At 42.7% G+C, this 19,102-nt stretch overlaps 1 protein-coding gene across 1 annotated transcript in view; it reads right to left on the bottom strand.

Annotated features, from left to right (window-relative positions):
- Nucleotides 1-19,102, bottom strand: part of VPS53 (VPS53 subunit of GARP complex) — a 64,645-nt gene that overhangs the window by 29,046 nt on the left and 16,497 nt on the right. Inside the window, exons 5-12 of the mRNA XM_030962730.1 lie at nucleotides 16,273-16,359; nucleotides 15,928-16,043; nucleotides 14,729-14,848; nucleotides 9,494-9,572; nucleotides 8,530-8,673; nucleotides 6,589-6,731; nucleotides 4,831-4,972; nucleotides 3,212-3,313 (exon numbers count right to left, since the gene is read on the bottom strand). Of these exons, the coding sequence (XP_030818590.1) occupies nucleotides 3,212-3,313; nucleotides 4,831-4,972; nucleotides 6,589-6,731; nucleotides 8,530-8,673; nucleotides 9,494-9,572; nucleotides 14,729-14,848; nucleotides 15,928-16,043; nucleotides 16,273-16,359 (933 nt within the window). The remainder of the gene's footprint in view (nucleotides 1-3,211; nucleotides 3,314-4,830; nucleotides 4,973-6,588; nucleotides 6,732-8,529; nucleotides 8,674-9,493; nucleotides 9,573-14,728; nucleotides 14,849-15,927; nucleotides 16,044-16,272; nucleotides 16,360-19,102) is intronic.

Raw genomic sequence — 19,102 nt, 5'->3', positions numbered from 1 at the left:
TGTTGGTTCAAACCTGCCCTGTAAGACCTTGACGGAACAGCAATGCAACAGCACAGAAGGACAGAAATCTTTACAGATATTGTGACACAGAAATTTGCTGTCAAATCATCAAAGCATATAAATGTTATTATATCCAAGTCTTCCCCCCTTTCTAGGGAGCTGTTAGCAATCCAAGGAATTATCTTTCCACTTGTAAAATACTCTTAGTCTTGAAGGGAAGGCTGCTCCATGCTAACAGATTTCAGCTGAACAATCTTAATGCAGTTTGCAAATAAAATCTCCCTGAATCCTTCAAGCAGTAACAAGGCTCCTCTAGTCCCCTCTGAAATCAAATGTAGCAGTTATTTGGAAGCAAGATTAAAGAATCCTTACATTTTAGAGTATCAAGGGCAATAACTCAAAGCTACAGGCTTCATCTGAATGAATTTTATTTAGATAAACAGCATGTAATTACTGCAGGAGCCAGAATTATACAGGCCTGCTTTCACTGTGAAACATGTTTCTGGGGATGCAAAGATTTCTATTTTTAAATCACATTTAGAGCATTAAGCACAGGTGCCATGTGGGAGCCATCCTGTTTACCCTCATTTGAGTTTAGTGCTGCACTCAAACCATGGCCCAGCACAGCTCACACATTGAAATTTGTGCATGTTTAAGCACCCAGGCTAGGCAGGACTTTTAAGTTCTTTTTTTGCCCTACAGCTAGATTGTTATTATTCTTTTTTACTAATAGGTAATTTCTCTTGGTGCTTTCCAGCAGACCAGCAGCTTTTCCCTGGCTGCAAAGAGGGCTGCAGTGACTCTGGAATGGAATTCTTGCTTCTCTCTCCACAAAAAGCCAAGATCAGCTCCCAGCCAACGAAGATATGAATTTTTCCAGCTGAATTTTTTTTTTTAGTGCAAGAAAAGCCAAACAAAAGAAGCAAAGCCTAAAAGACTTTCTCTCCTAAACAACAGAGGAGGTGGCACTAAGAATTTGGCAGAACTATCAGAGTGTGACAAGGCAAACTTTTCTCAGCAACAATTCAGCCCCAAATGATGAATCCCAACTTATGGCTGCAAACCTGAAGTGAGGAAATGGTTTTATGGAGGCCAGACCACCTCTGTGAGCCTTGAATAAAGAATTTAACTTTTAAGAGCCTTGGGACAGAACCATTACCAGGCATCCTCCACCCAAACCCCTCTGAGTGCAGGATGCACTCACTCACTGGAGATGAGAGGGAAAAAACAGCTGGGAATCACAGAAACCTCCCATCTGCAAAGCCCTGGCATGGCAGTGCCAGCACAAAGCTGCAGATTCACCAAGTTTAGCACTCAGCTCCTGCAGCAGGCCTGGCTCTCTGTGTCTCTGCACCACGCTGCTCCCAGCATGTCTGGTGGAAGGAATATTAAATCTTTTACCAGTAGCACTGAAGCTGTATTTCTGAGTGTGCAACCCTGTCCAAAAGCTGCAGATGTTTAAGCTATTTCCTCCTTGAGTTTGATGGAAATAATAAAAGGTTACTGCTGTCACAGCAAGGAGGTCTGCAGCTGGCCCAGTTTCCTTTCATTACTATCCAAAGTAAACAGATTAAATGGAACTGCTAGGATTACCAAAAGAGGTGCTTTTTTAGCATGGATTTCCCCCCCCAAAATTCTTGTGCTCCCTTTTAGATTCCCAAGTGTCTTGAATTTTCAGGAGTGGCGTCTTGGAAGGGCTCTTTTACTGAAAACCCTTCATCTTCAACTCTTTGTGTCCCTTCTGTTCTTCACGCAGTGACAGGAAAGATGAGATTTTCAGCACTTCCAGACTCCCAGCATGAACCAGCAGCTGCTGGCACTGGGACACTGAAATGTTGGAGCCCACCTGGCACCCAGGAGGCTGCAGGGCAGCAGAGCCCAGCCCTGTGACAATGCCACAGGGCATTCCTGCAAGGAAAGGGCAGCCTCACCAAAAACTGCACTTCCAGGGATGTCTCCTCTCCATGGATGGCTTCACAAGGTCCAGGGAGCACAGCAGTTCCTCTCTCAGAAGCTCCAGAACTGCTGCATTCTGCTGTTCAATAAACCCAGCCCTAATTGTTGTAATTATCTCTTCACCTGCCTCCTAACACCTTGGCTTCTCCAAGGATGTCCTCTCATCTCAACACTGCACATCCCAGCCAACATTCCAGTCATGAGCTACTGGAAAGCAAACTCTTCCCAAAAAATGCATCAGAGGTGTCTCCTTAGGTTCCCAATCTCTGCCTCACTGATAAAATCCACACAAAACCAACTGTCCAAGCTGGATTTTAATGGAGAGAGCAAAACCTTGCTTAAATCATTGTGTTTCAGGACTTTGGCTGTGGATGAAGGCAGAGGGGCTGCCTCGCTCATGTGGAAATCTGGAGGGGATGCAGTGCACCAGACTGTGCTCCCACCTCCTGCTCTCCCCAGGGACATGGATTTGAGCAGGTCCTGAGGCCCTGGTCACCCATCAGGACACACCTGTACATGGCCCATTTACAGGGCTGTAAATCCCCTCAACAAGAGGAGAGTACCAGCCTCAAGTAACCCACAATTGAACACTTAGAAAACATCCATCTGGTGTATTAAAAAAACACAGGCTTTGATATTGGTGCCAATTAAAACAATTGCATTTACCATTCACCCTTTAATGTTTGCAGAGGGCTTTGGAAGCCCTGTGCTTGTACAAGCAGTTAGGTGCTGCCTGCTTTGCAGAGGTAATGGATAAAAAGCACTGGAAAGACAAAAATCCCACAAGTGATTTATCTGGGGTGAAAATCTAAAGCTGACACTTGAAAGTTCAATGACTTGCCTGGTGACTCCAGACAGTTTGCTTGGCTGACAGGGCAAAATATGAATTGCAACTGTTTGCAGAGGAGTTTCTTTGGGGATCTGAAAACCCAAATAGCTATTTCATCTCCCTTTGACAGAAATCCTGTAGTTACATCTGGGCTGTTGCTGTACAGGCTGGAACAGAATCCAGCTCACTCTCACGTGGCAGGATTGTCTCTGCACTATTAACTGGAATAAAGATTGCTTTGGTTTCAGTGAAGTGAGCCAGAGCAAAGCATGGTCGTACTGGGAGCCTGAACGCAGCACAAAGGATCAAAACTGCACTCAATTAATTGCTGTGAAAACAAACTTTTCAAATCAATGGGATGGGAAAAGCTGAGGCCCCACTGGAGATTCTGACAGAGGCTGAGAAGTGGGAACTTCAAAGACTTACTTTGTCTGTATCACTTTTCTCCATCACAATCTCATCTGTCTCTGCCCCGGTTTCATCCTCCAGAAAGGGGTTGGTGGAGGGAGGTGGCACTTCTGGCTTCTTCTGTTGGAAAAGAGGAAGCTCTTCAGAGAACAGCCAGTTTTGTGCCCTCTGGCACACAGCAGCATCCACATTTTGCTTTCCTGAGCCCTTCAAAGCACTGCCCAGCAATTTGCCTTCTCCCAGCAGAGCTGATCAGATCCTGGCTCCCTCTCCACCCCTCCATGCTGCCTGAATCCTCCTTGAAAGTGTGACATTTTTTCCAGTGTGACATTTCCACTCTCCCAAACCCCATTCCAAAGTGTGTGGTCTCCACTGGGATAACCTACAACAGCAGCTCCAAAACTCTGCCCTGAAACAAACCCCAAATTGCTGCTCCCACTGTTTGTCTCCCCCCCCAGCCAGCTCTTTATAATGGTGGCCTTCATTTTGTGTACAAAACAGGGCAAAGGAGAGCCAGAGTGTCACAGCCTCTGGACATGTCAGAAAGGGGGAAACACAGGATTTTCTGTCATTTGAAATCACACCCTCTCCTTCTACTTTTCTCACAACAACCCAGCAAAGTGAATTTAATTAAAGCTGCAAATTTTCTATGAAATTTGTCAGAATAAATAAAGCCATATTCCTGAGAGATCTAAATTCAGCCAGGAGGAAAACCTTACAGGACTTCCTCTTTTAATTAGCAAATGACCAGTGGGTCCAGCAGGCTTTCCTTGGAGGCTGAATTATCACATCCAGGCTGGACAGAGAAGCCAAGCACACATGGTCTGTGCTGCCAGGGCATCTGGCTGGCAGAGCTCTGGGCTGAGATTCGAGGCAGGAAAAGCTCAGAGATGGCTCCAGAGATACTCCCTGAGTTTTTTTCTCTTGGTTCTACATTTACAATGTACAAAAAGAGACAAAGCAGAAACTGCCAATGTCCCTGCAAGCCAGAGCGACCCAAAAATGTGGGATTGAAAGCTGGTACCATGTGGTCAATGTGTGGTACCCAGAAATGAGGAGAAGAGGAGACTTTTATTTATAATGTGTCACTGACATGTAGAGAACAAACATTACAAGGCATTTAACCACACCATAATAAACTCTGTGGCTTCAAACAGCACAGGGCCCCAGGAGAACCAAAAAAGCACACAAGCAGTGCATTTTTTATTCTTGTGAGCCCTGTGCCATCTTCCCTACAGTCTACACAACTAAAAAAATCACTTTTCCAATTGAGGAAAAAAAGTGATGCTGAGCAGAGTCACACTGAGCACCCTGAGCAAGGGGAGGCTGCAGGGGACACCTTCTGTAGTCTCCAGCACCTGAGCTTTGTGTGAGGGGATTTCTTTCTCCTGAGAAAGCTGCTGAGTAAAGGAGAGCTCTTCATAATTACCACTAAGCCATTTTCTCTATAGTCTACACAACTAAAAAATAATTTTTCCAACACAGGCCACTGAGCAGAGTCACACTGAACACCCTGAGCAAGGGGAGGCTGCAGGTGACACTTTCTGCAGTCTCCAGCACCTGAGCTTTGTGTGAAGGGGATTTTTCCTCCTGAGCAAGCTGCTGAGTAAAGGAGAGCTCTTCAGAAATGCCCTTACCCCTGTGCCATCAGCAAGAGTGCAGCCTGAGAAGCGTTTGGCCAGGAGCCCCTCGAAGTTGGTTGTTCTCTGAATTGCAAACAGAAGCAATTTCACCTCAATCTCCTTGGCCCTGGTGCGCATGATCTTGGAGAGCTCTGCCCTGCAAGAGAGGAGATATACAAAAAACAAATGTGGTTTCCTATAAAGGTGTGAAACCTAACACTGGAACTCAGTCCTATCCCCAGAGAGACTTTCATCACAAAATTCAGGCTAATTCCTAAGAGGCTCTCTAACATAAAAGTGCTTTGCAGATCCCATTTCAAACACAGCCACAGTTGTTGTGAGCTCTGTGGATAACAGGACCCCATCTCCTGTTGGGAAAGCCCAGAGGGTCCAAGCTTGGGAAGCTCAGGGACTCCCACTGGGACCCAGAACAAAGGCAATGGTGCTACTGGAACTCCACTGGCACCTTCCTCTGCCTCCCTGTCTCTGGCTGGCAAAGAGCCTGGTCACCACAGTCAGCTCATGCTATTCCACTTGGTCTGAAACATTGCTGACTTTTACCTCTGTTACGCTGAAAATTGATTTTCACATCACTTCAATTTCTCATTGTTTTAGCGACGCTTCTCAGCCTTTTCACTCTTCACTTCCTTTTAACCACAGACAATTCCAAAGAGACATTTGCACCCTGCCTTCAGACACTGACCAGCAGGGCAGGAGCCAAGCCAACCTTTTATTTTCAGGAAGCTGGAAGGCAGCAGGAGCTGCATGGTATCACCAAAGGGGTACTGGGACAGACAAAGGTGATACAGAGACTCTAGCATCAGAAGGCATGAAAAAGCCCTTTATTATTATAAATTTACAGGGGTATTATTATAAATTTTACAGGGGTATTATTATAAATTTTACAGGAAAAATTATTATTATATTTTTATTATGTATTATTTTAATTATTTTATTATTTTTATTATTATTTATTTACTCTTATTAGAATTTTATTATTTTTATTATTTTTATTATTATTATTAGAAGTTTACAGTTTTTATAGAAACAATGGTGGACTTAAGACCTGATTGCCCTTTAGTGTCACTATAGGATAAGAAACAACACGATGCAGACTCGCTGCTCTTTTTAAGGTAAAAAAAGGACTTTTATTTTTCTGACTCCAATATTTATAGATTTCCAAAAGTGACAGTGGATTGGAGGGTGAAAGTGCCACCTCTTCAATGACACTGGACAAACTAACAGTCTATTAAATTTCTCCTCCTCCATAAAAGAATGCAAAACAATAAGTTATTTACATAAAGTGTGTGAGAAAGTTCATTACAAGAATGTAAATGTCCAAAAGCTTAAAAAATCTTAAAAAATCAGAGCAATACTTCAGGAATCTTTTTTTACACTACTGGTGAGCTATGAATAGTACACTCTGGAGAACCATATCTATAAACAATAGAAGGAGAGATAAAAATTGTTTTAATTCTTTCTCTGAGCTTTCTCACAGAAAACCCTAGGGCAGTTATGTGTCTCTCTGTTCAGAGATGTGTGAAACCCAGGTGGGGCTCACCTGGTGACGTGGCAGAATCCTGGGGCAGTTCTGTGTCTGTCAGAGATGTGTGATACCCAGGTAGGGCTCACCTGGTGACGTGGCAGAATCCTGGGGCAGTTCTGTGTCTGTCAGAGATGTGTGATACCCAGGTGGGGCTCACCTGGTGATGTGGCAGAATCCTGGGGCAGTTCTGTGTCTGTCAGAGATCTGTGTCCCCAGGTGGGGCTCACCTGGTGATGTGGCAGAAGTCCACGGCAATGCGCTCCGTCATGCACCACTCTGCGGGGAACATGCGCCCGTACTTCTCCTCGTAATCCACCAGCTGCCTCTTGATCCAGGCGTAGCGCCGGTCAATCTTGTCCAGCCAGGCCACCTGCACCCCAGGGACAAGGACTTTTTTTAACACCACCAGCATCTTCAGCAAATATTCAGAGCTGTGCTGCTGCTGCAGCTCTGCTCTCTCTCAATCAGAGGTGATTTTACATTGATTATTTTACATTTTACATTGATCTTGATCCAGGCGTAGCGCTGGTCAATCTTGTCCAGCCAGGCCATCTGAACCTCAGGCAAAATGACTTTTTAGCACCATCAGCATCTTTAGCAAATATTCAGAGCTGTGCTGCTGCTGCAGCTCTGCTCTCTCTCCAGTCAGAGGTGGTTTTACATTGAATAACATCCTCTGAATGCTTTGGATAATCGGTGATATTTTTGCCCAACGTCCAGGAGGAATGATGAGGAGGACTCCATCTTATCAGAAGGCTAATTAATTACTTGATTATACTATATTATTCTATATTTTATTATATTACATCTAAACTGAATCTGCCAAGCACTCATCTCCACTGCACACACACCTGGATTCAATTGGTCAGTGAATCAAAACACTCAGACCAAAATCCAATTTCCAATTCCCTTCAGGTAAACAGTGTTCCACAATGCATTCCACTTGTGAACAACACAGGAGCGGTAAATGAGATAAGAATTGTTTTGATCATTCTTTGCTTCTCTCACTGCTTCTCCCACGTTCAGAGAATGTCAATCCCACATTGGATATTAGGAAAAATTTCTTCACTGAAAGGGTTACCAAGCACTGGAACAGGCTGCCCAGGGAATTGGCTGAGTCACATCCCAGGAGGGATTGAAAAGATTTGTGGATGTGGCACTTAGGGACAGGGTTTAGCAGCGGACTTGGCAAGGGTTGGAATCAAGGATCTGAAAGGTCTTTTCCAACCTCAATGATTCTGGGATTCCAAGTGCTTAAACACATGCCAGACTGAAAATCCTATCTTGTGTGAATTAAGAGAGCAAGTTCTGTTGAAAATGAGGATAACAGTACTCCTAAATCATGCAGAGATTATTGAAAACTCAATCCAATAATATTTCATTTGATCCCACCCTCTTTGTTTCAGACAGAGAGGTTAAAGTGAGTGGGATGAGAATGTAGCAATTCCTGGATTCTTACATTCAGCTCACATTTAAATTCCAACTAAAATTCTTACAAGCTGAGCAGGATGGGATTTTTTCCCCTCAATAATTGTGTTTTCTGGTCAAAAAGTAGAAAGATTAATCCAGAAAACTTAGGTGGAAAAATGTTATTTAAACTTAGGCAGTTTAGCCTTTATTTTATGTCAAACACTTGAAATTGATAAAATACATTTTGATCTAAAGGCGATTCTGGTTTGTGCGGGGTTTCTTTCCAAATTCAAGGACATGATGGTAAACTTTTACAAAGCTATTAGTATCAGGACAGGAATTTTAAAACTTAGCTACAAAGGTAATTAACTTTCTATAAATCCTTTCCCCTCAGCTTTCTAAGCATGTTGGGATGTTTCTTGATTGTTTGGGGGTGATGGTGTTGAGTTTTCAATTTTCAGAGTTTCATTTTTCAACCTTTTGCAGGGTTGAAATAAAACTAACACAAATTTACTTTCTATATGTGGGAGAAAACATTTCTAGCGATGATCTGAGAAACTGAGGTCTAAGGTGGGAGGATCCTGGCAGAGATAACAGCAACTCCCAGCTCATCAGCCACTCCAGATCACACCCAGAATCAGTTTCCAGGCCCTTGGGATAAAAACTTTTCACCACAGGAACCTGTGGAAGTGAGAACTTTGGGAATGCCAGCAGAGCAAAATGTGAAATCCAAACGGAGCTTGCAAAGCTTCCCTTACATCTTGATTTTCCTGGAAAAGGACCAGATACTCTGAGAGGTGTTGTTTAATGAATTTCTTGATGATTTCCTGTTTGATCCTGGGGTCCAGGACGTTGGCTACCAGGCAGGCATCACGTAGGACATTGCTGGGCCCACCAGTCCTCTGTCAAAACAAACAGGAAGAAAATGATTTCAGGTTAATTAAGTTGAATGGGTGATTGCAAATGCATCCAGGTTTATCCTTTCCTATTATTCTCTTTTCTGCTGCTACTCTTTATTTATTGCTGCATGAAAACTGAGCTGCTTTCATTTCACTGTCCATGAAGTTGTTCCATGGTAAAGGCAGAAAAATTAGAAACATTTTTTTTAAATAAAAAAGCTGCTTTGGTGCTGCTTCTCACAGACACAGATTTGCCCTTCACCAACTGCTCCAAAAGGTCTCCTCATTTCTGTACTTGTCACTTGCATGAAGAAACCAGCAGAGCTGGTACTTTGAAAGACAGAACTGGTGTTTTCTTGGAAGTAAATTCAAATTCACACCTACTCCCCTTACTGTTAGCAAATGTTTGGATGCACAGTGCTGGGGAAGCACAGTTGGTGCTTTAGCCCCAGCCCAGATTTGTATCTGTGCTGAGAAAACCAGACACAAACTTGGTGGCACTGTGTCAACAGCCAGCCTGTGCTTGGCTTCCCCTGAACAAAACTCTGATTTTTGTGACAAACAAATAACCAGGGACTGGGTGAGACCCCAAGGAAACCCCAGAGATGAATTATTGGGCATTCTCTGCCTGGCTGCAGCCCTCTTGCGGGAGCTGGGTGCAGAGTGAAGGGAAGGCTGGCAGAAATCACCCTCTGCTTTCTAAAGAAACTCCTGAAACAGGCAGAGACCAAATCTAGAGGAAAAATGAGACTAAATCCAACAACAATCATCCTGAAGAGTTTCCAGTGACACTTTTCAACAGGAGGAAAAGTGAGAACTTTACCTTTGTACCTTGGGAAGGAAAGGCTTCCTCGAAGTCAGCCAGGATCTGCTGTCCCAACTCGTTCTGTGCTGCCTTCACCCTGAGGGGACACAGGAATGGCTTTGGGGGGGGTCTCAAAAACCTCCCTGCGGGGTGGCTGCAACACCAGCAGCTGCAGGAAGGCTTGTAAGGGATCAAAAGGATGCTGAAGAGAAAATATCCGCACTCAGAAGGTCTCTGTGTCAAAACTGGGAGACGTTTTGCTCCCTGAATGGCAATTCCTGAACCCTCAGCTGCAGCACAACATGCCCTGGATTCTCCTGCCCTGCTGCCATTTAATATTTCAATAAGGGCCAGTTTATCAGCTCCTTGAAAGGCCTTTAATGCCAGTGTGATCTACACTGCAATTCATTTCTGTTGCCCACATTTCAACAGAAATATGTTTCCAACATGTAAAAAGCTTCACGATGTCTCAATCTTCACCATGAACCTTTCACAGCTCCAGGTGTACTGATCCACTTCTAAATGAATGCAGCTGGCAGCAGTTTTATCCTATAAATTCTCAGTGTCTTAGAGAAGCACAAAAGAGCAAAAGGTAAGAAACGGGAGTAGAATAAACCACAACCTTGCTCTTTATTTGGCTGAGAGAATAAAGCTTCCCATTTCCAGAAATAAAAGTCAATACAGCTTAATTGATACTTCTAGGGAAATGGAAATGCCTACACACACTAGAAAGTGCCAAAGCAAACAGTGAGCACTTCTATCCCTCTGCAGCCCTTGAATTCTTCCATCAGTTTTTATTATACTGGAAAGGCTTTCAGGCCTGAACTGATCACTCAGACAGTGGATTTTTCCACTGAGATTGATACTTTAGCAAGACTGGCGACATTTACTGTTGTGAAAATGTTTGTTCAGACTGTGGGGAGAAGACTTGGGAATTTTTTTTTGTGCTTGTTTAAGACTCCTCAATCTTATCAAGGAATGATCTGCTTCTTTAATCTTCCCATTTGAGTTCCATTAGTAGGAAAAACCCACAAGATGATCTGACAGTGCTGGATTCTTTCCTGGTGCCAAATGCAGAAAATCCTAGTCCTTTAAATATAAATTTATATCTGTGATTTAACTGGATGTACGACCTGCCTTCCTCAGGATTTATTTATGAGGATTTTGTTGGAAAATCTTCCTGCCTGCAGTGTCAAAAATAATTCTCGCTTAAGCTCTCTGCTTCACAGGAATGTTCAGAGACTCCTCTACTCTTCCAGGTAAAGACATCCAGTTAACAACTTCATAAGTGGGAAACAAAATGTTGAAATCTAATTCACTGATATGTTGAAATAGGAGTGGGGAATTTAATCAGTAAGGAGGAAGCCACAGCTACAGGTTTACTCCTGCTTAAATTCTACAAGAAAGCACTTGTAGCTCACGTGAGAATCACAAAAAGAAACCTTTCATTCTCCAGGAAAAAAGTGGGGAAAAAAAAGACACTGAAAACAGACTGATTTTTTTTATCTTCTAAAAAATCCAGAAACAAGAAGTGTGTGGAATTAGGAGTCACAGAAATTAGTGAGTTTGTATGAACAACTGGAAGCTATTAGCAGTGATACTTCTTCTGAGTGGCTGTGGGGACCCTTCTGTTTGACAACAGCTGCAGTGCAGCACAGTGGAGGCACTGAAAAGAGCAGCAGCCAGATTCTTAAAGACTCAACAAATTTAAAAGAGCCTCTGTCAAGCAGTTAAAAGCCCTGTCCACAAGCTTTGTTGTTTCAGGCTCTGATTCAGGAAAGTACTTAAGGATAATCTTAATGGGGATTCTCATATTCCTAAATTAAGAAACTTGCAGGAATGCCTTGCTCAAGTGGGATGTTAAAAATATGCATTTTTTTAAAAATAGGTCCTGCATAAAAATCTCTCAAAAGCAGGCAGGGAGAACAAGTTTGAAGATTTTTTTTCCTTCATATTTTCTAAGAGAGGGACAGGGCAGAGCCAAAGTTGAGGTGTAAGCAAGGGCAGGGAACCCTAGTGCCCTCCCAGTAAAACTCACTTTTTACACAACCACACACACAGAAACACTCAATTATTTTCACAATTATGAACACACAGCCAGAAGCAGGAAAACCTTTCTGCCACCTCTTTGGAGGGCACTTGCTTCAGCCCCTGGAGATTATTGGCCCTGTGGAAAGCTGTCAGCTTTGCAATAAATCAGAATATTCTCCATGCAGTGGAAAGTGCAGCCATAAAAGCCTGGACATTCAACCCTGCACGTGCCTGAGGGTGTGTGGGGAACCACTCCACCAGGTGAGCTGGTTCAGCAAGCCCAGATAAGAGATTTAGGATTCCTCAGAGCCTCAGTGGGTTTGATAAGGGTCTCTTTCCCTGGGTAGGTTCCCCCAGAAATGTGCTGGGATATCCCAGGAGCCATCCCACACAGCCTTTTCCTGGGGCTGCCAAACCCTCTGGTTATCCAACTAATAATGATTTCTGTTTCTCTGACTTCTATTTTATTATTAGTGGCTTTTGTTCTCTGTTTCCCCTGCCTTTAAAAAATAAAAACAAGAAAACCCACTGCTATGTTTCAAATGACATTCAATTACTAGAAACCACAATTCCTTTAGCCAAAGCTACCAGAAATCTTAAACCAAGCCTGGCAGCTTGCTGAGATAAAAAGAGGCTGAGCCAGCCTGTTTTCCTGTGGCAAACTTATAATTCTCTTTCTCCTAAATACTTTCCAGGCTTTTTTCCACTATCTGCTAGGCCTGCAAGACCATTTTTTTCTGGGTGGGTTTGGGACCACTAATTGTACCTCCCTCCACAGACAAAAAACAGCAAAGGATTGAGAGATAAGAAAATATTCCTGTTTACTACAACAGCTACCAATGCACTGCCTTAGAAATTGCTTTAGGAACGCTCTTAGGAAAATATTTACATTTGGCTATGAACTGTGACATTTTTACATCAATACTCATCAGGATCAGCACAAGAAGCCAACTAATTGAGAGTTCAGTCCAGGTTTCCAATGAATCCTTACAGTGGGATTTTGGCTGGGTTGTTTTCAAAGGGACAGAACAGGTGGAAAACAACATTAAAAACACATCATTACTTCTCACAGCATCCAGGAGCAGCAGCCTAAATTGGATACCCCATGACAAAGAGCACATCCAACAGCACCAAGCAGGCACTTCTCCTTCCCATGGTTTCCCATTCATACTTGGCTTCACTCCATTCACACCATGAAAAAAGAGGCTTTTTATTTCAGAAAGGAACAGAATCTGCTCCTTGAGCAGTGGATATAAAGGGGTTATTGTATATAACAGACATTGGTTACTGTCACAGGTCTGTGCCAACATCTACTAAAGCATTTCTTGCCTTCCCAAACATCCTAGAGGCTCCACTTGTACCATTAAAACAAATCTATGAGATATCAAACCCCAGCAATTTCACAGTCTAAAAATACCCCTGCAAGAAGCCAGGCAAACTTCCTCTGATGTTTCATGAATCACAAAAGGATTTCCAAGCAAAAGAGAGAGAAAAGTCAACTCCAAACTAGGCCCTAACACACAGCCACAGAGTCAAACTCCAAAAGCAGAATGATGGTGCCATGGACCTCCCTGCAGGAATTTTCTGCCTGGATGTGGAGCAGTGAGGAGCCCCCAGGAACACCCCAGAGCAGCTCCTTTCACCCCACAGCAGCCTCCTCTATCATTACCAGATGGTGCAGCTCTCCCTGTATAAACACTGGAAGGAAAACCCTGCTGAGGCAATGCTAAAAATAGGAGGAACAGACTTTCTTGAGCTTTTCAGATCCTTATCTTGAAGGGAGAATAAAACAAAAGAAGTTTTCCTCCATGTCCTTGCCAGTCTTGCTGGCGTGACTCGAAACCACCCTGACTTTTAGCAGGAGCCTGAATTGGTTTCTGTAACAATCAGCAACTACAAAAGTATTAAATAATCATCCAGCAGAAAGGGAAAACCAGCCAGAATTCTAGAGCAAGGCTTAAATTATATTTGGCCTTAAAATGGCCAAAGACAGCAGGTTTCTGCCCAAAGGGCATTACCACCGCAAGCAATCTCTGAGCACAAGGTTGGAATAGACAACAGCCTCAACTCAGAAAAGCACTGACATATGTTTACATTTCCTTGATGTTCATGTTCATTTAAGCAAATGCTTATGGTCAAATGCTTTGTTAAACAAGGCCCCATCCCTTCTCTAGATTTAGAGTGGATTTTTCTTCTGCTCTGTTTCATGGATTCCATCTGTGTTTTCTGGAAGAGGTGTCTGTAGCATAAAGAAAGTCCAACAGATTTACATGAAAACATTACAAACAAATCATTCAAATTCTGTTTCCATCACTAAACAACACAGGGAGCCAGCTGCTGTCTTAGCAAAGGGAGGCACCAAAAAAAAACTAGTGACTGTGCCTGGAAGACTCCTTTGAGTACCTCAGTAATGAGCAAAGTCACCTCAGGCAGGGACAGCACTGTCCCTCAGAACAGAGAGGACCTTGTTCCCTCAAATCCCAGCTGTCACATCCCAAATGAAGCCAAGACTGAAGAGAAATGGTGGCTTAGTGACCATGAACCTTCACCTGCTACTGCTGAGGGTGGTGGGGACTTGCACCAAACCTCACCAATTTAGTGTAACTCCAGTTCAGAAAATCAAAACTGTACAAGCCCAGCAGAAGATTTGCTGTAAGCTTCAAATCTCAGCAGAATTGGGCAATGGGAGCAGGTTTGGGCAGAAGAAGCTGAAGGTGCTCAGAATAACCAAGTCTGGCAAAGGCAGAAGGAGAAATCCAAGCCCTGGGGCTCTGCACAGCAGCAGTGAGGATCCTGCTGAGGCACAGACATCACCAAGTGCATGGGCAGATTTGTGCCTCATGCCAGGCTGCTGAGCTCCATCACTGAGCTGAACAGAGCAGGAGAGAGCATCACCTCAGGGCTCACCACAAACACCTGCCCTGTGACCATCACACACAGCAACCTGCACTTCCACAGGCTCCTGCAGGTGAGAAAATGAAAAACCAGTCAATAAAAAGCACAGAGTGAGTTACAGCCACTCTAATTACTGCTACTGAACAGAATGGGCTGCTCCAGATTTGGGCAAACTCTGTCCAGTTCTAACCTGTTTGTTTTGGCTGTAAGGAAGCTCCAAGGACCATGTGCAGGATTCACATCCTTGAGACTCTGAACCTGCCTAAGACATTTCCTAACCCTTCCTCCCCAGCAGGAAAGGGAGTGCTCAGGGTTTGAACCTTTTACCTTTCAGAGAGCTGTCGAATCTGAGGGATCCCCATGTATTTGTTGAAGTGCTCCAACACATTCACCACACCTTGCAGAAGGTTGGCAACTTCCCCATATTGTCTCCTCCTGGTCATAGCCCTGCAGAGGAAATTAAAGATTTACAAAGGCAGATTCAAAGAAAGTCCTGGGTGGTAATTCCACAGGTTACTTCATCCCTACTGGGTCACACTGGTCCCTATTGACATTTATTTTTCTAAAACACACAGCTCTTCATTAACATTCCAACGCTGCATTAAAATTTCACTTAAGCAACGCTAAAATAAACCAATCTGGCACAAATCTAACAATGCCTCAAAAAAACCCATAAATGTCAAAGCAACACTTGGCAAAGAACATGTAAACTACTGAATGCATCCACTTCCCAGTATGGGTCTGGAGGCAGTAAATGTTATTTCACTGTAATGACCTGAGTGAAGCCATTCGTCATCACACACAAAGTGTGAGTTAAAGCTTCTCTGGAGGAGAAGGATGCTGAAAAGCCATTAGCCTTGACTTCTCTGTTAATAACTTTCACAGGGAACTGACAGGGGAAAAAAAAGAAAATCAAGTTAATTTATTTTTATATCATCCTTTAGGATCATTCCAGTGGAGACAGCAGGCTAAGTAAAATTTAATTCTCAGCATTTCACGACCCGGCGTTCGTGCACGATTTGCTACAAACCAAGAACAGGCTGTGCAACTTCACAGATGCAACATGTAAAAAAACTGTATTTTCCTAGATTGTGCGTTCCTCAAGCATGTTAAAAAAACCAAAATGGACTATTAGAAATATTTAACCCCCAATTTACACACGGTATAAGCTGCAAGGTTTCCTTAAACTCGTGAAAATTAGAGCTGACCTTTACCAAAACTCATTGCAGTTTTAGATACAAGAGTGACAAAAATCCTCCTAAATTCCCAAGAGCACATCCCTAATGAGGATTCCTTAATGAAGCCAGACTCATTCCTTATCACCAAGAATCAACAGAGCAATACAAGCAATCAATGCTGCAAATTATTAAACACAACAACACAGGCTGGGGGTCAGTCAGAGCAACACAGACCTGCCAGCAGAAATCCAGACTTGGGAGCAAAATTCCCTCCAAAAAACCAGGCAGGCTGTGCCAGAGCCATAAAGAACACCGCACAAACTTCACACCAAGAATCCCCAGACTTACTCCAGAGAATCTACCCCCCCTGCCAGCATGTGGAGGTGGTTGAGGGTGGTGATGGAGGTGGTCAGGTGACGCTTGGCATGGTCCAGCTGCTTGATATCCCTGGTGATTTCCTTCACCTGGGGAATGAAAAAGGATTCTGGTTGAATATCAAGCCCCAGCAATGGAATTTTCAGGAGATAAGAAGCCACTCTCTCTTCTTTGGGACTGTCAGCTCAGCAGCCCAGTGGACACCACAGGTTCAACACAGGAAATTACCAACCAGCCAGGACCAAGGACAAAAATGTTACTGCCAGGAAAAGTCAGTGTCCCCTCCCTTTCAAAGGCCAGAAAGAAAGTGCTGCTCACCATTTGTTCAGATTTTTCAGCCTTGTCTTTAATATCCTTAATTTTACCAAAGAGCTGTTGAATGGCTTTCTGGGCTTCTTCCAGGGCCTGGAAAAGAAACAAGGTCAGAGTGGAAAGAAAATGTGCATCCAGTTTTCACCTTTCTAAGAAATACACAGTTGCTCTTAACACTCCCTGGGCCTGGGGCACTGGAGGGGAGCAGCTTTCTTACAAAGAAAATATTAGCAGCACAACAAAAGTCAATGTACCACGTTGGAATATTGAACCTGAGTGGGCCAGGGCTTCAGTATCCACTTGACAATAATGATTTGGCAAAATTTCATCAAGATATTTTATGAAAGCAGCTCTTTAAGGTTACTGGAATATATTTTGACATACTAAGTGTGGAAAAATAGGTAGAACTTACTCCTGATCAACAGATGTTTAGAGCAGAAAAATGAAACTTCCACAAGACCTCTATGCTCATCATTAATTATAAATAAAAACCACACATATAGAGCACTGAGTGCTTGCCCAAACCCCCTTGCTGAATTAGCAGGACATTATCCTGGTGGAAAACATGATGCTGATTCCTTTGGAATGGGCAGCTCAGCCTCCCACACACCTGCAGGAGGAATGGCTCTTTCTAAGCACAGGTAAAGAGATGGAGCCCAGGAAATGGCTCTCACCATTTAACAGGATTAAAAAATATTTTTAATATTTAAAATAGGATTTAAGTGCTATTTTCTTGAGGCACCTTGTCCCTTTTATTTATCCAACCATGGCACAGCCTGAGCTCAGAGCAGCAGTGTGAAGCACACGTGGATGCAGCAAAGGAAGCCACATGTCCAAAATCCAAAATCCAAAATCACAGGGCCAAAATCTGCCTTCTGCAGTAATTCTACACGTTCTGCCTTCCCAGCCTGATAACATTTCCAGCTCCACTTTGTTCCCTGCTGTTAAGTGGGCTTCTATCCCTCTGCTTTTATATCCAGTCCCATGACCAAGGTTACAGCACAAGCTACAAGTTCCTTCAGCAAATAAATTTAACACATCTTCATTTGGAAATGGATGAGGAAACTATCTGCCAGGAGCTTTTGCTGGAATATAGCTGGGTTATAATAAAAGTATAAAAGCTGGAGATGGTTTATAATTCATTTTCCAGAGGAGGGGGGGAAGGAAAGTCTCCTCTGAAAAATTTTCTGAATCATGTGAAAGTTAACACTTTCTGGATTGGTGTCACAGATGTTCACTGAGGGACATGAACACACAAAAATGTGCTGCAGGGCTGAACAGCCCCCAGCAGCCTCTCCAACTCTTTTGAGAATTAAATTTTCTCCTCCATTTAAAGGCTTGTGGATTAAGTGCAAAGCAAAGGAGCAAAGAATGCTCTTTTCAACATATTTAGCTCTGTCTCTGTGCTCAGGCCTGCAGCACATTACTCTGTAATGTAATTAATAATTAATAATTAAATTACTAAGCAAGCAGCAACTGTTTTGTATGGTCTGAGCTTTGGATAGGTCTGTATAAAATTCAAGATTCAGCCTGAAATTCTTTACAGATGCCAATTGCTGCTTCCCTTTGCTTCAGCATTAACTGAGCAGAGAAAAATGGGATTCTGTCCCTGAGCACTGAAAACTGCCAAAAATGAGGCAAACTGGTGCCATCACCTGGTTCTGACACTTTCACCTCCTTAAAAACTCTGGAAAAACACAAATGAGACAATGTGTGCTCTGCCCCATCTGATGAATTAAGGAATTGTGGTCTCCTGCTGCTGAGAGAAATGTGGCTGGGATGGGGGAGAGACCAAACAGCAGCTGCTCTTCTGTTCCAGCCCTGCATCTCATCCCTCAAAAAAGGGAAAACATTTCCATAACTGCTAAAAATTTAATAAAAAACCACACAGGGAACTCAACTGCAAATTCGAGTAAATCAGAATTGCTCATCAACAATTGTTTCATTCTTTAAAACTTCCTTCCAAATATTTGCTCGGACATTAAGACATAAATCTTTATCTATTCTACTAAAAAAAGAGCTGCATATTCCTTACATGAGTCAGAACACACCAATTCATGATATAATCTATATATATTGATATAATGAATGTATCATTTGTATAATTTACATTTAAAGGTGAAAACATTTCTTCAAACATTTGCTGAAAGTAACACTGTGTGAAAATCTATTTTTTTTTAAAGTCAGGGGGACCCTATCAGACAGATCTGTGAAGTTCAGAACTGGATAAAAAATGTTATTTCATGCATATGTACCATTAAGAAGAAACAGAAGATAATTCAAATAAATAAATTAAACTTTTTTTGCTGTACACTCTAACCATAGCACCTGAGAGTAAAATACTGTGTGTAGAGGAAACAAATAAAGAAAATTAACCAATAAACAAATAAAGAAAATTCACCAATAATGAAAGAAAACCATCACCTTCCCAATTACTATAAAGACAGAGTAAAGCAAATAGAAAAACAAATTTCAAATATAAGAAAACACCTCATCTTTAATAAATAGTGTTATTAGGGGATAAGAAACCAACATCTAGGGCATGAAAGTAGGTCTAATTGCTCAAGGTGCAACACAGAAGTTTATTAATGTAACTAATGACTGTTCTTTCAGCTGTAAAAAGAGAGGGGAAACCACAGCCACGATGAAGGAAAAAATGCATGTCCCTTCACACTCTGCTCCTTCTACAAGGATGAATCATGAATTTTAAAAGCATTTTCTTCCTGATTTTGTTACTATTTTATTAATAGGTTTCTTTTGGACAGAAATTCTAGGGAAAAACAGTATCAAGAGGCCAGGAATTGCTTTTATTGCCATGATGGATGACAGGCAGTGC

Source organism: Camarhynchus parvulus, chromosome 19 (genome assembly GCF_901933205.1).
Source record: "Camarhynchus parvulus chromosome 19, STF_HiC, whole genome shotgun sequence".
Lineage (NCBI taxonomy): Eukaryota > Metazoa > Chordata > Aves > Passeriformes > Thraupidae > Camarhynchus > Camarhynchus parvulus.
Note: the sequence above shows the minus strand (reverse complement) of the source record. Positions and strands in the feature narration are given on the sequence as shown.